This window comes from Hyaloscypha bicolor (genome assembly GCF_002865645.1).
Source record: "Hyaloscypha bicolor E unplaced genomic scaffold K444scaffold_50, whole genome shotgun sequence".
Taxonomy (NCBI): domain Eukaryota; kingdom Fungi; phylum Ascomycota; class Leotiomycetes; order Helotiales; family Hyaloscyphaceae; genus Hyaloscypha; species Hyaloscypha bicolor.
Genome location: NW_020194552.1, coordinates 1463272 through 1484040, shown reverse-complemented (window position 1 = coordinate 1484040; position 20769 = coordinate 1463272). Strand labels below are relative to the sequence as shown.

Here is a 20769-nt window from a genome sequence, read left to right as displayed (position 1 = left end):
ACCTTTGAATATTATTCCGAGCAGCTGACTTCTCTCCATCTCAGCTATCGATAGGAAAACTGTCAACAAATTTGAACGCCGCCAACTCATCTTCAAATTACTTGACAAAGCTGGACATGTCACCGGACATTACCCCATTACTCACATACACCCCCGGCGTCGCGATACTCGCAATTTTAATCACAACAGAAGAACCAGGAACTGGCTTTTCCAACCTATATCCATCAACCAGGATTTGCAGTAGCCGATTAGCTGGGAAGAATGTCGAAGAGCTCCTACTTATGAACAGACTTTCGGCTCCGGTAGCAACGATAATACCACCAAATTCAGTAGGACCTGCCGCACTATAGGTCTGGTTTATAGCACCTTGTTGGACCTTACTACCTACTATCACGTTGACGCCCTGGGACGCAAAAGCCCTCGTGAAGGAAGAAGTTTGGACGAGTGAGCCAGACGAGTTGACAGGCGCAAGGGCACCAACATTCAAGCCCGCAACAGACAGGAAGTATGGAAACTAATTTCGTCGAATCGTTGTTGCATAATGTTGGATCTGGGTCTAGAGCTGTCACTCCCACGACTTCAGCAACGTGTTTCGCGAGGTCGTGCTCACGCGGTTGAGCTGGACGATTACGCTTGACTTAAAGATTGTGGATTTCAAGTGGGAGACTACGAAAGGTATTGCGTTAATGAGGAGTTGTTGCCCGGTGGGGACGAGGCGGTCGAAGAAGGGGCGGGGTTGCAATAGGCGTCTGCAAAGGTAGAGGATATAGAGCGGACGAGGTTCCCCATGACAATTCGGCCTGAGGTTATGAAGAACTCGTTTCCGACAGTTTGGTTGGCTTGTTTGGAATTCCGTTCTTGAGGTTATTTGGGGAGTATGCTGTTGTGTTTAGGTGGATGAAGTTTTGGGCTGCAAAGTCTCGGTTGTTCTGGACGTTGACGAAGGGCCGGTTGATGGGAGGATGCTCAAAGTTTGGTCCACCTCGAATGTTCAGTTGAGTGTCCAAGTGCAAGTAAATTCGGCCTTATTCGAGGGGGTCGTTACTGAAGTCGTGTCTTAGAACAATGTGGTCACGTCGGAACTGCAGGAAATCAGCTGAAATTCAATGAACCACAAAGAGTTGCTGCTTACTGTAATCTGCTCTATTTCGGCAATATAATTGGTCGGATTGGTGTCTATTCCACCGTTTCGGGTGGCGTGGCAGGAACAAGTTCTTCTGGGACGTACCTAGTTGGGTCTGGGGTATCAAAGCAGAAAGCAAAGGCCTGGCTTTCATCCACGATCTGCACACTAAGCTCCCACTCAAGCCCATTGCCAGAGGTAATTGCATCCCAAAGATCCTATCTGTAAAAATTGGCATTCTTCCAAGCCAAGACTTGAGCTTCTTCCCAAACTAGACTTGCCTTGCCCTGCTGCGGTTTCCAGTCCCATTTCGCAAATTTCAATTTGCCATTATCCATTAAAAATCGGGAGGCATGTACACCAAAGGCATCCCTGTATCTGTATGATCTCAGCATTTCGTTCCCTGCCATAGCCCAAACAGAGTATGGAGCTCGCTGGGCTGCTGGCTGAAAGAGTTCCAGGTAGAATCATGGGTGGCTGCAGCTTGTGGGATTTCTCGATCCGGTGCGTGCTTGACAACGTGAATGGGGTCAGCGAAGAGAATGGGGCATCTGGGATAAAGAAGGCGGGATGTTGTTTTCAACAATACAAGAGGCAGGTAAGATTACAATCAGCTTCCATGCTGCGTACAGCGTGAAATTTAACTCGAGGGCCTAGTTTGGTATGGACCCATGGTTGCATGTGACGATCTCGTGCAGCTATTGCCTCTTTATGTACAAGACCACTATCAAGGCTTGGTCAAAAGTCTGAAAAATCGACATACGAAGTCTATGCTGGGATTTTGTGAATTAAGATGGTCTGGCGCCGAATCAGACGAATTGTACGCTATTAAATATCTCGTGCTGACTCGAAGGCTACTCTTGTTTAGTCTCAATGAAAGCAACTCCTGCGGAGTTAAGCGAAGCCGCTGAATAGGGGCTTAAGCGAGAATACCTTGAGATATGATCATAATCTTCTCGCATTATTCGGTAGCAAGCAGAATAGTACGAGGTCACACAATGTCCCTTATTATAAGTATTTGGGCAATTGAATTTGAGAACTGTTGCCCTTTCCATTTTAATAGTACTCCAAACCGCCGGTATGCGTGTTACGCTGTGCGGGAGAAAATTCGCTTGAGCCTCAGGCACACATTTCGCTTAATTATGGCGCTAAGGAGTATTTAGCCTCTCTCCAAGCTTCTACGAGCTTTACGCTTCTCTTCTAGAATTCATCGCTGTTCTAGAAATCTCTTGTGTTCCTATGTAACGTGAATTTGACCTGGTAATTCATTAACCTGGTACTTGGTTCACTTCTGCCTATCTCTTCTGAGGATCTTCATTTCGCTGAAATTAGCGCAATCACGCTAAAAATTCACAACCCCCACTTTTGAGAGTTCCCCATGTTCCACATAATCAAGGAATATCCGTTTAGGGAAAAAGGCAGTGAGTAATTAAAGTGCCCGTCCCCCTTTTATTTTCTTTTGTGTGTCTAAGTTTGGGTCAACGGCCTTTGGAAGCTTGCTGGGGGCCACGACTAAGACATCGGGAGAGCTCGAGCTTCAGAGGACATGGATGCACTATAAGCGGCAGGTGATCTTTTGAACAAATTTGCTGCACTGACATCCAATCGCAGAATCAAAGTCTGACTGGTTTCGATATGGCGGATCGTTATGGCAATGCTGGTATATGAGTCGTGCCATATATTACTAGCTCTCACTTGGGGAATGCTGAATTGGTATAGAGCTGGACATTTAGTATATCAAAGGAATACTCAGACTACTTGAATTACTTAAGTATATACTCACTAAGTATTAAGTAGAATATAAGTAGCCTCTTTATAACTAAGCTTAAGTAGTTTAATTACTTATTACGTGGTTTATTCTACAAATATCTCTTATATTATAAATATTATTAAATATTTCACTTTATTATCTTTTGTATTACTTAAAATTTCTCTAATACTACTTATTATACTAGTAATATTTATTATAATAATTATATACTGTTTTATATATATAACTTTTAAATAATAAGTCTAAGAGAAAAGTAATATATAAGGCTTATTTGACTTCTTCTTGCTCTTAGATATAATATAGCTTTTTAAAGTAAGTTTAAAACTAATAATTAAGTCGGGGAACTTGCCTATTATAATATATACTTATACGTGACTCACTACTTAAGTTACTTAAGTATATACTTAATGAGTATTGAGTAGCGTATAAGTAGGATATATTTTGGCTGAGTAGAGTATGAGTAGGACCCACTACTCTACTCTACTGTACTCTACTCTTTTGACACACTTCGACATTGGTAACCACAACGCGAATGACCGATTCAGATGGTCTCCTAACGGCATTCACCAAGTAGTGACATCGGTCTCGAGTAAAACGATTTGAGAATGTGGTAAGGACAGTTGATCTTGCGTTCGAGAGATTGGGGCAATCCAGAATGACTCTGTCACACTGTAAGTTGAAACCGGAGAGCATGTTCAGTTGCCGAATGCTGACAAAAGGCCACAGTATTCCACCAACACCTGTGTTCTCAACCTACGTGCTCGAGCTGCAACGTCAATAACTGCTGATCGCATATACTGGAAAGACATACTGAAAGGCTCGTATATGACTGAGACTGTCTTTCGCCAGCGATCGAATTATAGTCGAGGAACTGATACACCAACTGCTTTGAAGCACGTTGTCAGTATCTCGTCGCTGCCGCTGAAGATATCGCACGGTCAATAGTAATCAAAGCGACCTGTTGAATAGTTCTGGCTAGATGGATGGTTGAATCGGACATCGTCTTCGGGAACGCCATCAGTGGGCGTAATGCAGCGTTGTCCTTGGTGTCGAGAGCATCATCGGGTCATGCTTTAATTTAACACCAGTGAGGGTCAATATTCAGGATGACTGGGCTATCCTTGAACTCCCCCGCTGTATTCAATGCCAGCGGGTTACCGCCATGCCTTATGAGTCGCTAAGATTCCGAGAAATCATCAAACATTGAATCTAGTGGCCGGATCGGACCAGCATCTCCACGGTATGGCAACAGCAAAATATTGAACGCCAGAAAAAATCCGGATTAGCGGAAATGTATACACACTCGGAGCTGTTGCATCTCAAGAAGACTTTCCCTACTTGGCCGTTCTTTCTACCCCTCAACAAGATGATCGAATGGAGATTAGCAGGCTTGGCGATATTCCACCCTGGAACGTTCCACGGAACGTTCCGGCCGGTATCGACAGGTATTAGGTAATATCGGTAATGGAACGTTCCAATCGTTCCAAAATGGCAGGGGTAGGGCAAAAATAACAGGGGTAGGTTTACCCCACCTACCTCGCCTCAACTTCCTTCTCGTTTCTTTATTAATACCACTACTTGTACGAGAGCCTCTTTGCGGACCCTTCCAAGCCTTACTTCTACCCGTAAAGCTTTTTCTCTCCTCCCGCAAACCCTCCCAAGCCTCACTTCTACCCGCAAAGATCTCTTCCCCTCGCGAGCCCTCCCAAGCCTTATTCTCACCCGGAAACCCCCCCAGCCGTTCTATAGGCCCGTAAAGCTCCCTTCCTTATCCGTTAAGCCTTTCCAGCTCTCCTCCCGGTCCGTATTCCCTTGCAAGCCCTCTACTAAGCTCTCCTCCCTTTACAAACCCTCTCTTCCTACATATACCCGTAGAGCCCTCTCTTTCCTCCTATAGGCCCTCTTTATTTATCCAGCCCTCCCAAGCCTCACTCGTATAAGTAGAGTATATAAGTGAAGTATATAAGTAGGGAGCGTGTAAGTAGGGAGCGTATAAGTAGGGAGTATGTAGAGAGCTTTGGTATTTCCGGAGCGAGTAATATATAGGGGCTTGGGCTCAAGTTTTTAGCCTCTTAATAGTATAATTAATAGAAATCTTTGCAAAATAACGAGAATCTACAGGGATTAGCTTGCTTAGGAACGATTGGAACGTTCTATTACCGCCCGTTCCAGACCCCTGGAACGAATCGGCAGAAACCGATTGGTCCGGAATATCGCCAAGCCTGTGAGATTAGTTTGATCTTTACCTCTAGCAGTGGCATCACTACTCTTTTCATTGCAGAGGAGATGTTTGAAGCTCTCATACATACTACAATTCAATTTTCAACCAACCCCAATAATCCCCTTCAGGCACCTGAGTACCTCCTGGCCATGGAGCGTAAAACTTTGGATGAAGGGGATATACAAGTGGATCGAGAGCTGTCATCGAATGTGCAAGGGCTTTGCCGTGAAGGCCTTGTTTATTTTGATGTGCTCACCTGATAATGAGAGAAGATTCTTCGGGACGAGACCGAAGCCGCCATCATTGATCCGGACACCTCCTTCTATTGACCTGGTGGAGATATTATTGTCCTTGCCCAGGTGTTATCTTTGCTGGGGCAGAAGGCTACAAGCTGCGAGTCTAGGACTAGGTGGATCATCCGATTATGATTGAACAGCTTGCTCTCCCGGCCGTGGATAAGAAGGAGGAGATAATACTGGGGGCAGTTGGAGGCAAGGCCCGGTGGCTTAAGGAATCCATACAAATTATAGGCTAGTTGTGATTTTTATTTGTTCTTGTAACGGCTGGCGTAAGGGCATGATCTGCCAAGGACAGGATATCGGAAACAGGCACAAAACGAAGCTAAGCCGGAATTGCTTGGACGGAATAATACTAAAGGTCAAGACATTCTCTCTACTTTATTCTATAGCTTAGTATTTTCTAATATATAAGATTCTTTGAACTTTGAGCCTTTGACTATTATATTAATTCTGCTATTATATAATACTAAGCTTATTTGACTCGGCCTATAAAGGCAATATAATACTACTAGTAAAGGACTTATATTTGTCTTTAGAAAGTAAAGATAAAATACTGCTTTTAATATTTAATAACCTCTTTAAACTATATAGAACTAGAGAGCTTAACTGGAAATATAATATCTTCTATAATCTAGTTAATTTCGGAGCCTAATTTTTAATTAGAACAGATAATATTTCTTTTCTAGTAATTGGTTCTTTACTAATATAAAAGAAGAAAGATATTATTCTCTATAATCTAGTTAATTTCAGAGCCTAACTTTTAACTAGAATAAATAATATTACTTTAATATTAATAAAAGTAAAAGAACTAGTTTCTTTTTCTAGTATAAGAAGAATTAGTAATAGTTTACTAATTTAAAATAAGAAAAGATAATAGTTAGTTTTAGTCTGCTAATTTAAAACTAGATAAAATATTAATTAGTTATAGTTTACTAATATTAAATAAGAAGAACTTATTTAATATTAACTTTTATAACTAATATCTTTTTTAAAGCTATTATAAATAATCTAAAACTAAATATTATTACTATAGATATATTAGATAAAAGGCTCTAATATAATAAAATAAAGAAGCTAGACTTTAATATTATAAATCTATATTACTAGAAAAGTTATTATAATACTATTTTAAAAAAATATATTAAGAAATAGCTAATTAATTTAAAACTTAAAATTAATATAAATACTTTAAAAATAGATAAAATCTAATAGAGATTATTTATATAAAATAACTTTATTAATAAATATTACTAGAAATTCTATTTATATATTAATTAACTTATTAAAAAAGTTAATAAGCTAGAAGTAATTACTAATTAAGTTTATATAAAAGAAAAACTAATATAAAAAAAAGCAATAAAATAGAGATTTAAATAAATAAATATTTAGAAATATTATAGATCTTTATTAGAAGAACTATTTAATAACTAATACTAAAGCTTTCTTTTACTTTTAGTCTATAGTAATTAATTATAATTTATTAGAATTAAGGATTTTATTCTATTTATAAATAAAAATAATTACTAGATTAATAATTACTAGATTAATAATTAGATATTTAATATAAGAAATAAACTAATATAGAACTTTTCTAAATTTAATAATAAACTACTAAAAATTATTTATATAATATAACTAGTTACTAGAGATATTTATAATTTTATTTATAATTAATTAGAACCTAAATTAGTTAAATAAATCTCGATTACTAAATAGATCTTTAAAATTCTTTAAAAAGCTTATAATAAAAGTAAAGAAATAGAATACTAGAAAATAAAAGAGATATACTAGTATTTAAAATAAAGAAATAAGCTATTTCTAGTATTTTAGATAAAGTTTATCTATTTAATAATAAAACTAAAGAAGTTACCAAATAGCTAATATAATAATTTAATAAATAAAATAAATCTCGAGCTATTTAAAAGCTTAAGTAATAAGAAGTTTAATACTTTTAAGAACTTTACTAAATAATATATAAAATAAAATAATAGACTTTTTTTAATTAAAAATTAGTAATTCTAGAAGAAATAACTAGTAGAAACTATTTACTATTAAATACTACTTTAAACTAGAAAGCTTACTAGAATCTAAAGAACTATAATAACTTTATATTTAATAGATTAATCTTAATAGCTAGTATTTTTATAACTAAAGAAAATAGTTTATTAAGAATTTAAAAAAAGATTAGACTAGCCAAAAAGTCTTTATTATTATAGCTATAAAAAGCCTAAATATATAAAAAGTATCTATTATAACTTTAATAAAATTATATTTATTAAAGAGAATTATTTAGAGAAAGCTAATAATTTAGAAATAAATAATAAGAATATTAATTTTTATTTATTATCTAATAAGAAATATAATATTAATAAGTTAGAAAAAGTTTAGTTCTAGATATAAAAATAGTATTTCTAGAATAAGAACTTTATTAAAAACTTTAGGATTTTATTTAGCTAATTAGTAGAAACTAGTTTTTTATTAATTATAAAATAAACTAAAAAAATAAAATTATAACTTTTTAGTATTTAGTAAATACTAGAATAAATATATATATTCTAATTAACTAAAAATATATTTACTCTTTAATAAAAATATTATAAATACTTTTATATAAATTTAAAATCTCTGTTTTTTTATAAGATTTTAATAAATAATTTAGTAAAGCTATTTAATATCTAGCTATTATAGATCTAGCTATTAATTAGTATTTCTAAACTTAATAAAATCTATTTATTACTAATTTTAGCTCTTATAATATAATTCTAGAAAGAAAATAGCTAGTAAAATATAATATTTTACTAAACTATTAATAAAATTAACTTTATTAATTAGAAAACTATAAGATAAATTAGCTAGATTTTATTTAGAAAATCCGATATTTTAATAAAAAATATTAAAAAAATAACTATTCTAAAAATACTCTAATTAGAATTTTAAAAGAAACTAGTAAAGCTAGATTTAAAAAATAAAAGAATATATTTCTTATTTCTCTATAAAACTTTTTTATAAAAAAAGCTAAATATTAAATAAGAAAGAAAAGCTAGATCTTTATACTTTTGAAATAGTTAAGCTATTAGACTATTTCTACTATTTTATTAGAATAGTTATTTTCTAATTAAATACTAAAAACTCTAATAACTTAATTAGATTAGTTATTATTAATAAGATTAATTATATATTTAAGAAATAGAATTATAAACTAAAAAAATATCTATTATTATTTACTAAATATTATATTTAAACTAGTAATCTAATATATTTCCTAAATATAAATAAATCTAATATCTTTAATAATATATTATTTTTTAATTTTAAAAAACTTTAAAAGCTTTATATATCTCTTTTTATATAACTATATAATATAATTAGAATATTTTTTAAGAAAGTAGTAAATAAGTTTCTTTAGTCTTAATTCTTTAATTATAAGCTCTATTTTAATAAACTAGATTCTTTAATAAAAATAGTCTATTTCTATAAAATAAGCTTTAGTAAACTCGAAAAAATAAGAAAGTATTTTATTAAAAACTTAAAAAAGAATTTTATTAAATTATTCGAACTTTTTTATTTTATTACTAGTTTTATTTATTAAAAAGAAAAATAATAGTTTATAATTTTATATTAATTATTAATAGCTAAATTATATAATAAAAAAGAACTATTATTTTCTATTATTTATTATTAAAACTTTTAATTAATTAGCTAAATTATTAGTATTTACTAAATTAAATATTTAATATATCTTTAATTAAATTTAAATAAAACTAGCTTTTAGAATAAAATATAGATTCTTTAAACTAGTAATTCTATTATTTGAACTTTATAATAATCTAGTAACTTTTTAGTAATATATTAATATTATTTTAATAAACTATTTAGATAACTTTTATTGAGTTTATATTAATAATATACTAATCTTTTCTAAAAATAAAAATAAATACTAATAATATATTAGAACGGTTTTGTAAAAGCTCTAGAATATTGGATTATAAATTAATATCTATAAATATAAATTTAAAGTCTCTAAAATAATATTTTTAAAATTTATTATTTTAGATTAAAATATATAAATAAACTTTACTAAAACCTCTATTATCTAAAACTAGTACTAATTTATAATAAAAGAAAATAGTTATTTTTAGACTTTTATAACTTATATTATAAATTTATTTAAATTTATAAATTTATTTTTTATTCTTTAAATTATCTAACTAAAAAGAATACTTTACTAAAGTTTATATTTAATAAAATCTAATTAGATATCTTTAATTAATTTAAAGATTTATTTCTCTTTATTTTTATATTTCTTTATTTTAAATATAATAGAAAAACTTATCTAAATACTAATTATTTAGATCTAGCTATTATAAATATATTCTTTTAAAAAAGTCTAGAAAATAAATAATAATACTCGGTTTTATTTTATTTTAAAGCTTTTTAAAAAGCTAAAAGCTATTATAAAGTTTATAATAAAGAACTTTTTATTATTATTTAAAAACTTCAAAAATAGTAAATAGAAGTAATTAACTTATTTAATTTTCTAATTATTACTAATTATAAAGCTCTTAAGTATTTTAGTATTAAAAAGCTCTTAAATAAATAATAAATCTAATAAATAAGTTTCTTATTATAATTTTATTACTAGATTATCTATTAGCTAGATAAAAATAATACTATTATTAATATTTTATTTTAAAAAAAATAAGCTTATACTAATATAGAAATAGACTAAAAAAGCTAAAAGAACTAAATAAGTTATTTTATTAGATCTAATTTTTACTTTTACTAAAATAATAAATATAGCTATTTATTAGCTAATTCTCATTTTATTTAAACCGATTTACTATATTTATTAGTTATGGTAACTCTAATATATTATTAACTTTAATATTTTATATAATTAATTAAATATTAATATAATTATATAAGATATTATAATAAAAAATTTATATTATTATAAAGCTTAATTAGTCTATTAAAATAATATAATATAAGTCTTATATAACCCGTTTTAGCTTTTATAATATAGAAATAACAATTAATTTTTAGAATTAAATTATTATATTATATTTACTTTTATTATATATTAAGAATTAAATATAGAAATTATTTTCTATTTTATATAGTATTAGTTCCTTTAGTCTTCTATTAATATTATATACTAGTTTATATACTAGTTTCTATATTTTAGATATTAATAGTATTAATTTTATATTTTCTTTTTTTAAACTTCTTTTCTTAAATAAATAACTTCTATTTTCTAGCTTTCTTTACTTTTTCTTCTATTCTCTTTCTTTTATTTCTTTTAGTTCTCTCTTATTCTCTTCTTATAGTTTTTTTAAGCTTCTTTTATCTCTTATAAGTAATATTCTCTTTTCTTTTTCTCTATTTTTTAATTCTATTAAATTTCGTTTAATAGTAATATTTAGTTTTTTTAAGCTCTTTTCGAGCTTTAATTAAAATATTTTTCTTTTTCTGCTTTTTATAAGCCTTTATTTAATATAAACTATCTTTAGATAAAATAACTCAATCTTTTTCTAATAGCTTTATATATTTTTAAAGATTCTCTTTATTTATAAAAAAAAAATCTTAGTTTATATACTTTTTTTATTCTTTTTAATAAGATTCTTATATATAATTATATCTAAATTAGCTTTAATCTGGGCTTCTTTCTTAAACTTATAATTAGATAATTATCTAGAAAATAAGAATATTTTATTTTTATATTTTTCTAAAAAAATAGTATATTTATATATATTTTTTATTTTATAAAATATCTAGAAAAAGAAAGTTTTAGTATATTACTAATTATCTAGTCTATAAATTTTTGAGTTCTTCTTATTATAATTAATAAGTCTAGCTTTAGAAAAGAGTTCTATTAGATTATTTATAGTATTTCTAATTTTATTTTCGATTTCTAAAGTTTTAGAAAATAATAGAAGCTTTAAATTATCTTTATTATTCTTATTAAGCTTATTTCAAAGTTTAGAAGTATTATATAATTCGAGTTATTACTTTTATATTATTAATCTTTTATACTTTATTTAAAGTTATAGTTTATTAGATAAAAATATATAAATTTCAGGTAATAAATTAGTTTTACTATAGTTATAAATATATTTTCTAGTACTTTTATTATCTAATTTCTTAGCTATTTATTTCTTAAAAGCTTTTAAAACTATATTAGAATTAAATAAATAAATACTAGTTTATATAGAAGCCGAATATATATTCTTTTTAATAAAAGCTAGAGCTCTAATCTACTTATAATATTATAAGAAAGTTATTTTTATAAAGTTATTTTTATTTTTATAAACTTTATTTTTAATTACTTTAAAATATTAGTATTTTTATTATTAGAAATATATAATATTTAATAGTTAATATAGATATATAAAGTATATAATTAGATAGAAATAGATAATATCTAAAGACTTTATAACTTAAATAAATTTATATATTATATAGCTTTTATATCTATTATATATTAGAAAATAATATCTGTTTTTAACTTATAATTTAGTTTAGTAATAGAAATACTATAGCTATTTATAAACTAGTTTATTATTTATATATTTATTTTTAAAGATTATAATTTTAATATTTAAAACTAGATTATTATTAAAATACTTCTATATAAATATATTATCTAATATAATAATAAATAGATTAAGCTTTTAAAAACTAATAGATATATATTCTATAGTTATAATTAGTTCTTTTTATATAAAATTCTTTATAAATACCTGAATTTAATTAATATAATTATATTTTTAAAGATATTTTTAATAAAATAGTTTTTTATTTATATATTTTATATTTTTATAAATAATTATAATAGTACTTTATATATATTCTATTCGAAATTCAATTTTATTTATATTATATTAATTACTTTTATAAATATTATACTTTTCTTTTATAGCTTTTAGATTATTAAAGTACTTTATAATAATTTCGAGAATAAAAATATTCTTTCTTTTATAATCTATAGACTTAATATAAACTATATAATACTGGCTTAATTTCTTTTATTTTTCTATTTAATAAAAGGCCTATATATTTCTAATTTAGTCTATAAAAGAAAATATTTAATCTATAGTTTTTAAAATTAATATAACTATTATAATAATTATATTATATTATAAAGAATAATTTCTTTTAATATATATATCTATATATTATATTAAGCTTATTTTTTAGACTTTATTTAATTATATATTATATTTTCTATTTTCTAAAAGAGGCTTAAACTCCTTATATTAATTAAAATATATTAAATAAAGTATATTAAATATAAAGATAAAGGTTTATAGATTTGTAATTTCAGTTTCTATAAAGTTCTTTTAAATATATATAGCTTTCTTTATTTATTTCTCCTATATTATATACTAAACTATCTTATATTATAAGAGTTTTTTAAGCTTTTAAATTATTTCTTTATTTTTCTCTTTTATTATATAATATATAGCTTTAGATATAATAGTATTAAGAAGTAAATTATATATAATTTTTATATATAAAGTTATATTAAAGCTATTTAATAAGCTTTAATAATTTATTTAATTAATTATTATTATAACCGAATATACTTTAATTAAAAAATACTTTATTAGGTAATTACTAGTCTAAATAAAGGTTATAATTATATAAAAAAATTATTTTAATTAGATATATAGTTATTTTATAATATAATAAAAATAACTAAAAATTAATATTAGAATTATTATAATATTAGACTTACTATAACTAGTAAGCTTAATAAGCTAGCCTGAACTAAATATAGAAATACTTATAAGTAATATTTCTATTAAAATAAGAGAAATAAATAAACTATTTATTATAATTAAAGTTCTATAAACTAATTAAATAAACTTAGCTTTAAAAAACAAATATTAAAAAGTTTCGAAAAATATAGATCTATAGAAAATATTAAATAGCTATATATTATATAATAAAAGACTTATTATATTAGATAAATATAATAATTTATAAGTTAAATTTCTATAATAAATTTATAATATAATAATTATTATATATTCTAGTTTAGAAACTTTACTAGTAGTTTACTTTTTCTATAAATATTAATTACTTTATAATAAACTATTATAAATATTAAAGGTCTTATAAGCTAAGAAATAAAATACTAGGCCTATTATATTTATTACTAGTTTCTTTAAATATATAAAATAATTTATTTATAAATTTCTATATTTTTAGCTTTATAAATAAAAGATATAATAATATATTTATTATAATTAATTAATTATCTAAATAATATATAAGCTTATTAATAACTAAAAATACTATAGCTAGAACTATTACTAATCTATTCTATTACTATATTTAGTAATTCCGAGAATTTTCTTTTATTATTATAAATAATTAAAAACTCTAATTTATTTCAGACTTTATAAATAAACTATTAAGATTAACTAAAACTAAACTAAAGCTTTTAATTATAAAATATATTTAAACTAATAAATAAACAGAAATTATTAATTAGATTATTAATATCTAACTTTATTTCTTTATTAATTACTTTTAAAATAATTAAATAAATTTAGTTTTAGTATTTAATATTATAAGTATTATCTATTTATATAAATTAACTAACTTATCTCTCTTAATAATTAATTATAAATATAAACTTAGACTAAACTTTAACTAGATATTATTAATAATAGTATTTAAAATATTAAAAGAGAGACTTAATTAGAAAGAAATATAATAGTAAGCTAAAAGAATTAATACTATTATTAATTATATCCGAAGATATATAATAGTAGTTTAAAAGTATTAAATTAAATAAACTAATAAGAAATAGTAAAAACTAGACTTTAGTTTAGAAAATATAATTTATATAATTAAAAAAATATAGAAAACGAATTATTTATCTAATAAATTAAATTATTTTTTTATTAAATTATTTAAAATTAATAAAATAGTCGGTTATTTATATTAATTAGATCTTTTTCTATTATATTGAATTTAGCTAATTTTTTATATAAATAGACTTTATAAGAATTCTATTAATCTATTATTTAACTAAACTAATAAAGAGTCTAGTTCTATTAAAATTAATAGTAAACTTAAATAGAAAGTTAAAAAGATTCTTTTTTTTAAAATACTTTATAATAAGCTTTATTATAAAATTAAATAAAAGAAATAGAATATAAATAATAAATAATACTTTATATTAAATTTTAAAAATTTAGTATTTAAACTATATAAATTCTATAAGTAGAACTTTAGTAAAATAAGACCTTTTATCTAGTTAAATAAATGAATTTAATATACTAAAAAAAATAAGTTTAATAAAAATAATTTAAATAATAATAAAGTCTTTATAACTAAAAAAGAAAAAGAAAAATCTAGATATTTTCCGAGTTTTATCTAAATTCTAATATATTTCCTTTATTTTACTATATTAATACTTACTTTTTTTTTGAAATCTAAATAAAATATCTTTTTTTATTATACTAAATCATTTTTTACTATCTAAATAAATTATAGAAAAAAGTAAATTTTTAAAGCTAAATTAAAAATAAATACTTGCTTATATTAATTTAAAATATTATTAAAAATTAAAGGAAATTTTCCTAATTACTTTAACCTTTATAATCTTAATTATTTATATTACTATTATTATTTTAATAGAACTATTAATAAAGATAAAACAAATAAGAAATTCCGGTAATATATTATTTATAGCTAGACTAAATAAAGCTATTTATTAGATCCTAAATAACTTAAATAATAGTAATAATATCTTAAATTTAATAGCTATTACTATTATTAATATAACTATTAGTTAAATTATTTTTATAGATAAAAACAATAATTTCCTTATTTAAAAATAGATTAATATATAAAATATAGCTTATATTATTTTTAAAAATATATCTGAAATTACTATAAAGAATATTTTAGTAAAATATTTTAAAAATAATAAAATAAAAGTTTTAGCTATTAGTAATAATAAGTCTAATAGTCTAATAAGTAAAATAAATAATACTAATAAAGGCTATCTTATTAACTTTATAAAGCTAAATATTAAAAAAGTTAAAAAAAGTAAAGCTAACTTATTTAAAAAAAAATATAAGATATTAGATAATAGTAAGAATTCTAATAATAAAAAAACTAGAATAGAAAAACTTCTAGTAATAAAAAAGACTTTAATTATAATAAAGATAACTAAACTAGTATTAAGATATTTATTATAACTAGAAAATATATAATACTAAATAGTAGTTATTATATAAAGTATTAGTCTGAAACTAAAAGCTAGTAAATAATTCTAAAAACTGAATTAAAGAAGTAATACTTTATAGATATTAATAAATTAGTATATAATACTATTTAGGAAATCAGAAAACCCTTTAGAAGCTCTTATAAAACTAAAATTATATAGCTTAAGGCCTGAGAATTTAATAATAAAATAACTTAAATAATTGCCTTTAATATATAAGTCTTTACTATAGAAAAGTAACTTGAGAATATATATTAAGCTTAAAAAGGCTTAGAAGTTAATTAAATAGCTTAGAAATAATATAATTAAACTAAATATTACTATTTTAATTAAGAAAAAAAGCAAATAAGCTATTATATTAAAGCCTATATTAACGAATGAATTTAATCTACTACTTCTATTTAAAGACTGCCCGATAATAACTATTCTAATATTAGCTATAGCTTATATAGTATTTTTAGACTATATTATTAATATAGGTATAAATATAATATAAGTAATAAATATTAAGAGCTAGCCGAAATATACTAGAAACTGGATTATTCTAGTAAAGTTAAAACTATATTTCGATTATAAGTAAGTTATAGAGATTAGATAGAATGAAATAAATAACTATTATTTCCTCTTTTTTCTTTTTTATATTATAGCTAAATAATTCCCTAAATGAGGGCATTTAGACTTCTCTTTAATATAACGGCTGGTATAAGGGTATAATCTGCTAAGGACAGGATATTAGAAACAGGTATAAAACGAAGCTAAGCCGGAATTATTTGGACGGAATAATACTAAAGGTTAAGGCATCCTCTCTACTTTGTTCTAGAGCTTAGTATTTTCTAATATATGAGATTCTTTGAACTTTAAGCCTTTAACTATTGCATTAATTCCGCCGTTATAGTTCTTATTAGTATTAATATACTCTTATATCGTATTTTGAGTTTGTTAATACTAAATAAAAGTATCCGCGCATCTTGTTCACAGCCTAGCGTTCCAACATCGCGCCTCTTGTTTCTGTAGCCTCCAGAGGCATTACACGCAACTATTATAGATGCTTCGTCGCTCTATTCAGCCTCTCAAGAAGTTACATGTTCATGTATTTCTTGAGTGACTCCCCATACCTGTCGCCACAAACATTAATCTCCCCCAGGATCTTCTCTAACGCGTTCAAATCGGTCTCATCCAGTTCAACGCTTGTCAGATTCTCCTTAACCCTATCCACACTCTTGCATCCGGGTATGGGAACCACGATTGGTCCCCCCCGGATTTTCCCCTTCCCAATAGCAATAACCCATGCAAGTGCCACCTGTGGAAGGCTACATCCCTTCCTCCTCGCCACGTTCTCAATCGCTTGTACCAGCTTAAGATTCCCTCCAAAAGCATCCGGATGGAATCTCGGATAGAGTCTGCCGAAATTCTGCGGGATATCATCAAGATGATTAATTTGTCCAGTCAACCAACCTCTACTGAAAGGAGAGTATGCGACAACAGGAATGTTCAATTCTGCGCAGGTATCCAGGATGCCGTTTGTAAGTGGCTCGATTGTGAAGAGTGATAACTCGATTTCGACAGCTGAGAGTGGATGAACGGCATGTGCGCGACGAATCGTTGTGGTGTTTACTTCACTGAGACCGATTCCGCCTATCTTTCCTGCTTTCACGTACTCGGAGAGTGTCTCCATCGTATCCTCGACAGGGACATTTGGGTCAAGTCTCGCAGGCTCGAAAATATCGATACAAACCTTGCCGCCGAGAACCTCGAGACATTTTTCGATGCTGGTTTTGATTCCTTTCGGAGAGCAGTCTGGTCCGGGTGGTCCCTCTGAGATGTAGGTTGGGTGGTTGAAACACCCCTTCATGCTGAGGACTACCCTTTTGGCGTCGGATGGATGGAGCGTGAAGTAGTGGTTGAGGAGCTGGAGGGAGCTGGCGTTTTGGGGGCCGTAGAATTGGCCGCCGTTCCGGAGGTTAGCACCTTTCTCTAGAGCTATTTTCAGGACTTTGCAGGCTTCATCGTAAGGGGTCGGAGGTGATTTGGCTGTGAGACCTTTGTCGACGATATCAGTTTCTAGTCTTGACCTAGGGGGGAGTGCATTGTTTTGAGCTATACTTGCTAGGCCGAAACCGATTGGTCCAACTTCTTTGCCAGCGATGAAGGTCGACATTCTGGTTGTTCGTCCTGTTTTAGGGGTAGAGAGTGAGAACCATCTGTGCGAGAGGGACACAGCTCTGCAACGCGCTGACTCAGCATCGGAAAAAGTGCACGAGGCGTTAGAGGTGCGGGGTAACAAGCGACGCGCCTACGTCGATAATGGCTCTCTCTGTGAGTATAGGGTCTCGCAGTAGCAGGAGACACTGGCAGTGCAGGCTTTATATTGAGTATATCATGTATGATTAACCCTAATTAGAAAAAGGAGATCATCTAACGCTTTGATAGTGTGGCAGCACGTACGAGTATAGACACGGATACGTCAGGTGAGACGCACGGGATATCGTAGGAGAATGCCTTCATTCGAGGATCTATAGCTGAGGAGAGGAAAAGAGAGAGCGAGAGAGCTAAACTCTGGGGTATATATATAGGATCCTATGGCGTTTAGCGCTAGCAGCCCTATGTAGTGCTCAGGTGAAGTTTACTTGACAGTGAGAACGATCACAAATAAACTTGTAATTTTTATACACTCATGCTTCTGGTTTGCGGCCGTATACGACGTATCTAAGATTGGCTGGTCTGCGTATACAACCTTACCACGATACGGGAAGCTGGAATGAATTATTGCTTACATCTCATAACAAGGATGTGATTTGCGATCAAAGAGCGCTGATCGCAGTTTCGCAATGTACATCTGCACCTCCTTATACACCCACTGCGTATCATGAGCGTGGCACGCGTCCAAAAACCAGGGAAATACTCACACCCATCACTCTGTTTAATAGATATAAGCATATTCCCTCGATGCCCTGCTGGAAATATAACGCGTTCCATCGTCCAAGTTCCTTCGTCTTTGGATCGCTGCTCCGGCCTCTTACTGGCATCTTGTACTTCTTCTCAACCAGATCCACGAATCCCGCCTTTATCATGTTCTCCTTGGTAACCTGCGCATTCACAAAGGTCTTACCAATTTTCTTTGCAGCCTCGATAGAAATCCGCGACCATTCATTAAGTAAGTGGTCATCGGTGATGGTGCCGTCCTCAGACTTCCACATTATAGACATTTCCATATCCTGGATCCAGCCGCCTGGTTTGATACACCTAATTAAGTCAGTTGCCAGGCACGGCCACTTCGCCAATTTCAACTTACTTTAAGGCCTGTGAATATACTGCTGGCCAGTCACCAATGCTGCCTTGAAGCGTCCGCATGTGAACAAAATCGAACGAGTTTGGCTGGTACGTCCATTCAAGTTGCGCGTCATCAAGCTCAAACTTGAGGTTTGGTGGAACCCAGGATGGCTGGATGGCAGACAAATCTGTGCCTATAACTTGGGCTGAGGGGAATTGATCTGCAAAGTCTCTAAGAGGAAGTTAGTAGTGGTTGGAAAAAGGTGACTCGAATACTTGCATTGCCCAAATTCCAGTACCTGTACTAATGTCTATAACCGACTATAAAATCATTAGTATATCGTATACTGTAGTCACAGGGTGACCTGCCTGAGGATTTGAGCCAATGTGTGCCAAGAAGAGCTTTCCATCAAGCAGTACAGTCATCATTTAGTGCCTGCGAAGTAATCAGATAAACTTCATCTATACAGTTGATTTATCCCTGACCCAATATCTCTTCAGTGTCAGCCCTCGAGACCGAAACTAAAGTCCCTTGGAATCTTACCAAGCTGTTCATTTTGTTGCTCATCATTAGGCGCCCTTCACGTTTCTGTGAGCTTCGAACTGCATAAATATTGCATCCGCATACCAGTATTCGGGCGTCTTGAAATTCTGAAACGTCCTCCCATGCACTTCTCGATACTGTCGGATGCTCTCTGATACCGAGGCGGTTGAGCCACTGACGCTGCGTCAGATCAGGCATCGTAAATATAAGAAGACATGAGTTGTCCACCTTTCGTCGCCATATGATGAATCGCCGTCATCCTCAGCTTGGAACTGATCCTACAACGCCGTGTCAATTCGAGGATATTACAAACGAAGAAAGAGGCGTGAGCTTACAATAGGGATTGCAGCCGCGGGAACAGCGGCGCCGTCATTGCTAGTGGACATGACCAGCGGTGGGGAACAGATACTGTAAAATACAACTAGCCAGGGGACTAATTCTGGGAGTTCTAAGTCTTATTTCTATTACTTAAGGCAAATTTTTTTTTTGGAGCGAAGTAAATCGCGTATTTCTAGAGGGCTTTCTCTAATGAATAAGACTCTAGAGTATAGCCTGGAGCATTATATAAAGTATTATTTATATTTGTCTTTGCCTTATAATTTTATTAAATATCCAGATATCTAAATATCTTTTAGATATATATAATACAGCTATTTTATTAAAAAAAATAAACTTGAAATATACTAGAGATATTTGAAAGGCTAAGCTCTTTTAAAACTAGTATATTATAAAATATATACACTTTTTTATAGCTTTTTATATTCTAGTTTTCTTCTTTTTAGCTTTGAATTATTTTTACAAAAAACTTTATTTTATTTCTTAACCCTAAATACTATATTTATAATAAAAGACTTCTAGCCAAATATATAAATCGGGTTTTGGTCCGTTATATTATTACTTATATATTATTATTTATATTTTATTACTTTTAATTATATAATTATATATATAATATAGCTATTTTATTAAAGAAATATATTTGAAATATATTAAAGATATTTAAAAAGCGAAGTCTCTTATAAGCTAAATCTCTTATAAAACATATATATTTCCTTATAGTTTCTTATATTCCGGATTTCTCTTTTTTAGCTTTGAATTATTTTACTTTTTAAGCCCTAAATACTATATTTATAATAATAATTAAGTTTATATTCTTTAATATAATAAATATATTATTTTATTTTAAATATTAAATATAAAAAAGCTAAGTTTAATTATAAGAATTAAAATATGAGAATTCTGTAAAGAAATACTTTATTAAATGTTTCTAATTTGAAAACTTCGTTTTTTAA

General features: G+C 28.4%; 3 protein-coding genes across 3 annotated transcripts; all 3 read right to left on the bottom strand.

The window, feature by feature from the left end:
• Positions 1-40: 40 nt before the first annotated feature.
• On the bottom strand, positions 41-1804 carry K444DRAFT_715790 (heme-dependent catalase; the record flags this gene model as incomplete). The annotated part of the gene is made up of 8 exons (XM_024888361.1): positions 41-90; positions 124-514; positions 611-749; positions 829-982; positions 1046-1082; positions 1186-1341; positions 1378-1569; positions 1754-1804. 8 exons carry the CDS (start codon positions 1802-1804, stop codon positions 41-43), a joined length of 1170 nt encoding a protein of 389 aa, XP_024740639.1.
• A 14726-nt stretch (positions 1805-16530) lies between these two features.
• K444DRAFT_584642 (aldo/keto reductase) lies at positions 16531-17835 on the bottom strand. The gene is made up of 2 exons (XM_024877881.1): positions 17767-17835; positions 16531-17703 (listed from the first exon to the last, which is right to left on the bottom strand). Exons 1-2 carry the CDS (start codon positions 17819-17821, stop codon positions 16742-16744), a joined length of 1017 nt encoding a protein of 338 aa, XP_024740638.1. The 5' UTR covers positions 17822-17835; the 3' UTR covers positions 16531-16741.
• Positions 17836-18335: 500 nt separating this feature from the next.
• Positions 18336-19362, bottom strand: K444DRAFT_522506 (putative methyltransferase; the record flags this gene model as incomplete). Its single annotated transcript, XM_024874210.1, has 6 exons — positions 18336-18369; positions 18438-18520; positions 18570-18906; positions 18956-19165; positions 19202-19254; positions 19291-19362. The coding sequence occupies 6 exons, from the start codon at positions 19360-19362 to the stop codon at positions 18336-18338; spliced, it is 789 nt and encodes a 262-aa protein (XP_024740637.1).
• Between the last annotated feature and the right edge of the window lie 1407 nt (positions 19363-20769).

Excerpts from the sequence above, each read along its gene's own strand:
- K444DRAFT_584642 (XM_024877881.1), bottom strand. The coding sequence starts at position 17,821 with ATGTCGACCTTCATCGCTGGCAAAGAAGTTGGACCAATCGGTTTCGGC. Across the intron at positions 17,704-17,766 it reads AATCGGTTTCGGCCTAGCAA|GTCTCACAGCCAAATCACCT; the intron begins GTATAGCTCAAA and ends TCGTCGACAAAG.